The sequence below is a fragment of the Miscanthus floridulus genome, chromosome 5, assembly GCF_019320115.1.
Source record: "Miscanthus floridulus cultivar M001 chromosome 5, ASM1932011v1, whole genome shotgun sequence".
Taxonomy (NCBI): domain Eukaryota; kingdom Viridiplantae; phylum Streptophyta; class Magnoliopsida; order Poales; family Poaceae; genus Miscanthus; species Miscanthus floridulus.
The window spans coordinates 27,656,331-27,665,900 of record NC_089584.1 but is presented as its reverse complement, the minus strand read 5'-3'; the positions used below and the strand labels follow the sequence as shown (position 1 = coordinate 27,665,900).

Below are 9,570 nucleotides of genomic sequence, written 5' to 3'. Positions count from 1 at the left end.
GGAATGGAATGCGCAAGACAAAGGTATAACCTATAGGGAATTTCATTTAACCGATCAAAGGTTATGTAGAGAAGTGCATTACCGGATTTAGGATAGATGGCCATACTATCAAGAGGGGCAAACCTATTTGCATATCGGTCATTTAGTGCCACTTGAGCGATCTAACTTTGAATACGTGTTAGGATCGAGTGGCGTGGTGAGAGAAAGTGAAAATCCCTTGAAAATACTTTGGAAAATGCTAACTGCACGTACACATATGTTGGGACACAATGGTGTTAGCACATGGAAGCAAGGGTGTTGAAGTTGGGCTTGAAAAGATGAAAAACGAGCTCAGGACCCTACTGTTCATGGTCCTAAGGATGGTCCTGAGGCTGAGTCCGGAGCTCCGGACTTGGTCCAGAGCTAGGGTTTGAACCATGTCCTCTAGGTCCAGAGCTAGGGTCCGGACCATGTCCTCTGAGTCCGAAACTTAGGACTCTGGCTCAGGACTTGGTTCGGAGCTAGGGTCCGAACCATGTCCTCTAGGTCTGGTTGAATATTTTTACACTAGTTTGGTGGGCTCAGGACGATGTGATGGTCTAGACCAAAGCTCAGTACCCAGTCCGAAGCACTTTGGTGCTCTCGGGAGCTCTTTGGAGTGCTACAGACCCTAACAAGCATTGGTATGCACCCTTGGTCTGGAGCTCAATACGAAGGTGCTGAAGCAGCGCGAGAAGTTACCGTTGAGCTCCAACGGTCGGCATTCGAACGAGGGGGACACGTGGCAAGGATCCATGGTCCTGGAACCTACTATTCATGGTCCGGGCCCTAGGTCCGAAACTAGAGTCCAGGGCCCTCGTGGCTATGTTTTGAGCAACAGCTCTATTTGGCCTTTGGGCTATAAATAGAGGTGGTGCTCGGCCATGGCTAAGGTTGAGCACCTTGGGGGACTTTGTGTCCATGCTTGAGAGTGCTTAGGAGCCCTTTAACTCACTTGTGCTTACTAGAGTGTAAATCGATTTCTAGTGAGTGATTCTAGTGCATTGCATTGAGAGATTACAAGAGTGGCACTAGGTGTTTGAGTTGCAAGCTGGTGGTGCTTGTTACTCTTGGAGGTTGCCACCTCCTAGACAGCTTTGTGGCGAGTTCTCCGTCGTGAAGCACGCAAAAAGATTGTGCGGTGCTCTAGAGAAAGATTTGTGAGGGGTGTTGTGCTCGCCTCGCGGGAGCCGCATAAGAGCAACTCTAGTAGAGCGAAACACGACGGGAGACAAGTGGTCCGGCCTAGGTCAAGTGCTAGAGCTTGTGGTAAGCACTCCATGAGGGAGAGTGTGATTTGCAGCCACCACTAGCAAGAGGACCTGCGGTAACCTTGGAGCTTGTCTCAACGGGGACTAGCTTGGTGGCAACCAAGTGAACCTCGGAATAGAAATCACCGTGTCATCGTCTTCCCGTTTGTTTGTGATTCCCGTACACAAGCTTGTATTTACTTTCATATATATTGTGCTTGTGTAGTTGCTCTTGTAATTAGTTAGCATGTGTAGCTTGCTAGTTATCTTCTTGCTTGTGTAGCATAGAAGTAGCTCTCTTGTATGACTAATTGGCTTGAGTAGCCTTGTTAGTCACATTGCTTAGTTTGTGTAGCTAATAAATTTGAGCTCTCTAATTTGCTTGTGTAGCCTTGCTATTGAGCATTGCTAGTGAGCTTAGGAGCTTTTTGCTTTTGCTTACTAGTTTGTGTAGGAGCTCCCCCGGTTGCTTGAGTACTAGTTGCATAGGTTTGTGTGACCTTGCTACTAAAATTGATTAGGTGAGCTCTAGCTAGCACGGCACCTTTATTGGCCTAATTAGGATCTTTGTAAGGTGCTTGTGAACTTAGATAAAGGGGTGTAGTCTTGGCTAGACCGATAGTTTTAATTCCGCATTTGTTTCGATTAGCCGGCGCGTTTAATTTTAGAAAGGACTATTCACCCCCTCTAGTCCGCCATCTCGACCCTACAATGTGTTCCTAGGGGATCATAGGTACCAAAAGATCAACTCAAAACAGTCCCCAAAACCTCAGATCAAAGAACTCCCAAAAGGATCACAAAAATCAACTGAAACCGGAGAAAAATAAAGGAGATTGAAAAGATGAACTCGAAATTTCAGAGGACAACTTGACCTCCTCTCTTTGTCACGAAAACATCTCTACTTCTAATTTTCTCTAAGCGAGATCTACTTGGCTAGCCTAAGGAAATAAATTTAGGTGGGAGAGATGGCTGTTTTGGGCAGCCACTATCCTTATTTATAGGGCTATTACACATTCTAAGACGACTACGTCTAGGTATTTGCCTTGAACCACTTAGCCACGAGGGAAAAATGGTCAAAAATGGATTCCATGCATCAGCGGCCATGAGCCCTTCACGAAGTTGCTACGCCTCAACGCAAGCTCTCCGATGATGCCATGTGCCACCCTGAGATCCTCACTCGGAGTTTTGAGGCACAAACCTGGCAAACCTACCACCCGCGGTTGTGAGGCCTAAACCGCCAAACCCACTTGGAGTCGCGCTACACCTCTCCATGATGTCGACGCGTGTCCCGCTCGTCCTTGACCGTCCGAACACCAAGTGCTTGCGCGTCTGCCTTGACTTGGTCCAATCACCGTCTTGACTTCGATCAGTACCATCTTCATCACCATCCTCGCATGTACACTAGCTTGTTTGTCAACATGTCTAAGCGCTAGCTGTCCATAGTCCATCCTCCGGCCCTCGGTTCCTCGGTCCAAGACTTCACGTCCACCCTTCACCGCTCCCGGTCCATTGCGTATGGACTCCTGGTTTACCTTCTCCATTGCCGTCGACCGTCTTAACTCTCAATACCTGCACATCACAAGCCAAGAGACATATTGCACACACAACTCACGCCATGGTTAGTCTGAAGCACACTGAACTGAAGCTTCGATCCCTCTTGACAACCACTCATGACTCACACATGGGCACATATCCACCATGTGTTTGCAGTATGCATTTGTGGTGCTATCATCAACTTTGGTACATTTCTTTCGTGATAATAAAATCTGCAATTTTTTAAATTAACTAGTAGTAAATAAGAAACGTTGGCTAACATGCATGTTTGGCCCATTCTCCGCGACCGAGACGATTCATCTTCCTACACCAGTTATGGATCGGAGCGAAATATGGCGATCCATTATCTTTAGGCCTTATTTGGTTCCAATTAATTGAGAGGAATCAGAAAACAATCCAATAATAAAATGAAAAGCACTTTCTAGATATTAGTTTCAATTCATGAGATCTAAATAGACCCTTAGAGATGAAATATATATATATAACAAAGCCACAACAGCGGTTGAGTACAACAGTCTTGCAGTGGCCGGAATAAATTTTTCTTTTTCTAAAATATAATCTTACGTTTAGTGAGAGAAAACCATCCAAAATCTCAAGCAACTTTTCATATATAGTAGGAGTATAATGAAAAAAAAAACAATGAACACAAACTATAAAGATACAGGGTGGATCCTTATAACCATATAAACGACGTGACATAGGAAGACAACTCCCCACTCCGATCCCGTGGCCGAGACCACGCACATTTGGCATGCAGGAGTCGCATGCTGAGCAGAACACTACTGGATGGTGCACGCTCCTTCATGTGACCTTTCTTCGTAGCAGCCGTAGTAGGGGTACCTGCTGGGGCACCCGTTGTAGTAGCCGTAGGGGTAGTTGCTAGGCACGGTGCAGGGGTCGTAGTAGCAGCCGGGGCTGGGCTTGCAGCGGCTGCAGGAGCAGCCCTTGCCGAGCCACGCCTCGCAGGCCTTCTCGCACTTGTCCTTGCACTTCTTCTCGCACTTGTCCTTGCACTCCTTGCAGCAGGCGATCTTGTCGCACTTCTCCTTGCACAGCTTCTCGCACGCCTCCTTGCAGGGGTCCTTCTTCTCCTTGGGCTTGTCGTCCTCCACGCTGACGATGGTCGCCTCGAAGCACTTCTTCTTGAGCCTCTGCACGATGCGGACCGGGTCGACCGTCCCGACCACCGTCAGCGTGCACTTCTCGGTGTCGATCTCCATGGACTTGATTCCTGGATGCATGGTGGTCATATCGTCATACATGGCATAAGCCTAGCTAGCAGCTAGCTCTTCTGTCATTAATCCGTGGACCGGTATATATACATTGTTCATTAGATAGAAAGATAGATTGGTACCTTGGTTCTTGGAAACAATTGCTAGGATCTCACTCTTGCATTTTGCGCCAATGAGGTCAGCTTTGAGAACTATCTTCTGCAACAATATAATTAGCAACCAGCAACAGCAAAACATTCAATACGAATAATGATCCATGGCCACAAATTCGGAGTTGATCTGCAGCAGAAAATAAAGATATTACTATCACAAGAACGGAACCTTAGACATTGTGATCGAGATGATGACACCCACACCCCTGGGTTGGAAGGGATAGCAGACTGCTGCGTGTGTGTCGGGAGGAGACGGCTCTGCTGGTAGGGCGTAGCACTGAATGTTCTATGCGAAATCTATGTCCAATCCTAAGCTGTTTATAGGCGGCAATCCTGGAAGTCAACTCGGCGAGACAGCTGCTACTGTCAACACGCCATTGGATGGGACCTGGTCGTAGGATTGTAGGAATGATATACGCACACTTGTGATCCACAATTGCAGTGCAGGAGTTATCATAATGCTGTTTCTGAATGCAGGAGGTTGCAACTGTCTGCTGCACTGGTTAGTCAATTCCCTTGCACTGAGATGTCACTGACTTAGCTCATAAGGATTGGTCGGCTTTTGCTGGTACACATGTTAGTGCAACTGTCTGCTGCACTGGTTAGTCAATTCCCTTGCACTGAGATGTCACTGACTTAGCTCATAAGGATTGGTCGGCTTTTGCTGGTACACATGTTAGTTAGGATAAGGAATTTTTAGGGAGTAAATAATATGGTTCCCTCATCAAACCGGGTCCGTGTACACGTTGTTTCTTGTTTGTGGAAATGTCAGCCCAATGCAAAGGGTTGTTTTAGTTTGAGTTCACCCAACAACACCCCAACAGACATTTTTAGTTATCAGAAAGTTGGGGGATCGGACACGCATATCCTCCAGTTTACTAAAATATGTGATCCTGATCACACGCACCTTCCCTGGAAGCGTACTTGCAAAGACTAGGAATAATTTCTAAACTTGTTCGCTTGGTCATGGTCACACACTTGTTTCATTTTATAAAAAAAGACTAATAAATTCTTCCCTAGAGGAGGTAAAACTATATTTCATTTTTTTGGAAACATCAAGGCAACCAAACTAAGCTATTTTCTATTATTTCTCTTTCAGGATATGTATAACTCAATAAAATCTCAAAGACAAAGAGGTTGACATGATCTTTTGGTAAGAACTCTAAAATGGTTGCATCCAGTGGAGCATATAAGAAATAGGGGAATTTTGCTGTGGGACACTGAAGAAACAGGAAATTGGCCAGGAAACACCGCCAACGTCGAAATTTGCCAGTGGACATTATAAATTTGTGATTCTTGGCCGAGAGACGCCGCGTTGATTATTTTATTCATTTTTCAGTTTCGAGGAGAGAGAAGGCAGAAGAAATGTCTAAACTGCCCTCGTCTTCAACCTCTAGTTTTCACCGGCTATTCGAACGCAGGCAGCTTCGGTTCCCACCTCGTCCATCTTGACCACCGCCGTGTGCGCAACCTTGGACAGGAACGTCGGCCCCCGTGCAGCGCCGGTGACTACTTGGTCTCCATCGTCCCCCTTGCACACAGGGCCGGCCCTGATTTTTTTGAGGCCCAGGGCGAAACCATAATCCGGGGCCCTTTATACATACATGACATTGATAGTACTAAATGTAAATCCATATATATAACACTTAACTGCGGATGCAATAGCAATATTCATATGAAACAATTCATAAATATTAAATTACCTTATAAATTCCTATATTAAATTACCTTAAAAATTCCTTCTAACATTCCTCGATGCGAAGTCATTGATGATGGTATCAATATCGATCTTATCCAACAATCGCTTCTCAATGCATAATGTTGCCAAACCATTTAACCTCTCTTGAGACATTGTAGATCTCAAATAGTTCTTCAACAGTTTTAGTTTTGAGAAGCTTCTTTCAGCTGATGCCACAGTCACAGGCATAGTAAACAAGATCCGATAAGCAATGGAAGCATTAGGATAACAATCAGCCTTTGTAACAAACTCAAAAATCTCCATAGCTGTCATGGGTGTATCTGGCAAAGTGAATTGTAGAACACTCAACTTGGAAATTAGATCATTTAAATCAATGTCAGATGAACCATTTAGAGAGAAAACTGCTGCTAGTGTGTTGCACAAAGATTTCACAGTTAAACCATCAATATGATCAAGCAAAAATTTCCATCTTTTAGTAGAACCAGCAAATAAGACATATATCCGTTGCACAATTCCAAAAAAGGAGTCAGCTTTGTTACAAGACTTAGCCATATCACAAAGAGTAAGATTAAGACTGTGGCAAGCACATGGCATATACAAGGCTCTTGGATTTATATCACGCAATCGACTTTGAACTCCCTTGTGTTTTCCTTTCATATTAGAACCATTATCATAACCTTGTCCCCTAATATCATCAATGTTAAGACCAAATGATTTAATGGAATCAACCAAAACATTGAAGAGCCCAGAACCAGATGTGTCATCTACCTTCAGAAAACCAAGAAAGTACTCCTCTATTTTAATTTTACCTTCACTCATGTTAACACATCGAACCAACAAAGTCATTTGTTCTTGATGACTAACATCTGGGGTGCAATCAAGAATAACTGAGAAATATTTGGTCTCTTTAACAATCTTGATGACAGAATTTGTAATGTCAGAAGCCATAAGAGAAATCAACTCATTCTGAATTTTGTGGCTAAGATAATGATAATGAATATCATTATTTTGAATACGTCTAAGATGGTCTTGCATTACCAAATCAAATTCTGCGACCATCTCAATACAAGCTAAGAAATTGCCATTTTGGTCATTATAAAGCTGCTCGTTAGATCCTCTAAAAGCTAAATTACGTCTAGCAAGGAATTTTACAATGGCAACTATTCTCATCAGTACTTGCCTCATGCGCTCTTTCTCCTTGGAGATTTGCTGCTATAACTCTTTATCAATTGTCTCTTGTTTGCCTAATCTAGTTCTCAATTCATTCCATGAGTTCATATTGGTAATATGCTCAACAGTAATTTCATGTTCCTTCAGCCTCTCATTGATATGTTTCCAGTCTCTATACCCATCATTCCCCAATGAACTCTTGCACTTTTTAGAATTAAAAAGCTTACAGCAAAAACAAAATACTTTATCCAAGTGTTTGGAATAAACTAGCCATTTCCTGTCACGTAGCTCTCCATTACTCAATTTTCTATGATAATGAGAATATGCAAAATGCCTTAAATTATCGTCGAAAGGGAATACACTATTCTCTTCTCTTATAGGCCCCTTTTCAACTAATATATCCCTTGCTTTGTTATCAAGATTATCCCAATTTTTTGGATCATAAATATCCATGTGAGACACCTGTTCCTCATCAAGACTACTATTTTCTATAGTATTTGAATTAAATATGTGCTCATCATTACTCACATTGTTTTCTTCCATGTTAATGCCAACATTGTCATCAGGAGGACCTTCATCTTCTGGAATAATCTGTGTTGGTTCCTTCCAGACAACTATCGCCAACTCATTTGGATCTCTTGAAGTGTTTGGATTATTCTTCAAAAACTTATGCATAGAACCCCTCTGTGATTGTATGAACTCATCTATTCGTGCTTTTTTTTCCTTTTCTCACTGCCGGAAGCATACTTTCTTGATGACATGATGCTGTTAAGATTTAGAGAACAATTAGCTAAAAAACAGTTTCGCAAGAAAACAAGAATTGAGTAAAAAAGGAGTTAAATCAGCATATGTAACAGTATGGGCTTCTAACAGTTAATCACACCTGACAACTTGGTCACTTTCTTTAAAATGATAATCATGTTCGTTCTATTATCTCAGTAATCACGTTCGTTCTATTGCCTGATCTAGACATCTACTCGCGTTGCTGGTGGCTCACCGCGATTCGTCGTCGCTCGTCTGGGTCGGACGGTGTCGCGGAGATCGCAGCGCGTCGGCAGCGTCGCGTGGCGTCGAGTCCAACGTCTCGCGGAGTCGCGGTCTCGCCTCGCGCCGTCGTGCAGGCGCAACAGCCGCCGCCGCCGCACGTGTCGCGTCCGCCCGGCCTGTTGGAGTCTGCGTGTGGGCGTGGTCCTCAGAAGGGAAGGACCCAGTCCTTTGCTGTTCCCTCGTGCTGCAGGCCAGTCGCCAGGGAAAGATCCAGAACAGAAGCTAGCTCTTTCTTTCTTGATCCTTCTCACGGACGCCGGTCGCCAGGAGGCCCAGGACTGCATGCCAGCGACGTATACCTGTAGGCCTGTATACCTGGTGTTTGCATGTTTGGGGTGGGGCCCTACCTAGTTGGGGGCCCAGGGCGGCTGCCCTGCTTGCCCGCATCCAGGGCCGGGCCTGCTTGCACATGCCACTCAGGTCGGCAGCCTCCGGCGAGAACGGCAGCGAGAGGCCCAGCCGACTGAGGTCGCCCTTGAGGTCACCCCAGCTGAAGGTGATTGCGAACTTGGGCAGCTTGATGCTGACAGGCCTCTCCTTCATCTCGGCCAATATGCCGTATAGGTACGCTGACGACGAGGTGACCATGTCCACCATGGTCGAGAGGCCGTCACGCGTGTCCGGGAGGAGGAAGAACATGGAGTACTGCTGCGTGCTCCCATTGGCCTCCGTCGGGGGCGTGGCCTTGGACTCTACGGCTACCTGCCCGCGGCGGCGCTTCAGCTGGCCACCACGAGCAGGCCACGCGGCCGCGCCTAGCCAGCTCTAGCCCCGGCCGCGCGTGCCGCGGGAGAGGCCGCCATGGCCGCGCACCTGCAGGCTCCGGTGCCCAGCCAGCTCGCCGCCCCAGCTCCAGAGAGGCGCGCCCGCCCGGCTCCGGCGAGGCAGCAGGGCCGCCCGCGCCCGCCGTGCCTGTCCTCCGGCCCCGGCCTCGCGCAGGAGTCCAGCCGATGCCACGCGGGAGGAGCCAGCTCCGCCGCCGTTCTCGCCACTGCCGCCAGCTCTGGCGATCGCGAGGTCCCGGCCATGGCCGAGCCAAGCGCGAGCGCCCGTGCGCCCTCCCCGCACACAAATGGGCAGGCACGCTGCCGTGCTGTGCCGAATCGAGCTGCGCGAGGTCCGCCTCGGACTACGCTGCTAGGGCGGCGAAGGCACGCGCAGCCGTCAGATGCAGCGCCGGCGATCGAAGGACATGGACGGACCTCTCATCGGGTGGAGTCTGGAGGAGGAAGATGACCACGAGGGCAATATGGTCTTTTCACTGCCCTTTCTCACTCCCAAACTGTGAAAATTAATATTTTAATTGATGCGGTGTCTGGTGGCAAAGAAACGCGATTTTATAATGGTACTGGGCATATTTCTGAGTTGACGGTGTCTACCAGCAAATACCACGTTTGTCTGATGTCCCACGACAAAATTCCCCTAAGAAATAACATCTAACAAAGCAC

General features: G+C 46.7%; 2 protein-coding genes across 2 annotated transcripts; both read right to left on the bottom strand.

Annotated features, from left to right (window-relative positions):
* Positions 1–3,544: 3,544 nt before the first annotated feature.
* LOC136454448 (heavy metal-associated isoprenylated plant protein 43-like) lies at positions 3,545–4,291 on the bottom strand. Its single transcript, XM_066454869.1, has 2 exons — positions 4,177–4,291; positions 3,545–4,053 (listed from the first exon to the last, which is right to left on the bottom strand). Exons 1-2 carry the CDS (start codon positions 4,289–4,291, stop codon positions 3,602–3,604), a joined length of 567 nt encoding a protein of 188 aa, XP_066310966.1. The 3' UTR covers positions 3,545–3,601.
* A 1,644-nt stretch (positions 4,292–5,935) lies between these two features.
* On the bottom strand, positions 5,936–7,090 carry LOC136454446 (uncharacterized). The gene has a single exon (XM_066454868.1). It carries the CDS (start codon positions 7,088–7,090, stop codon positions 5,936–5,938), a length of 1,155 nt encoding a protein of 384 aa, XP_066310965.1.
* Positions 7,091–9,570: the final 2,480 nt, after the last annotated feature.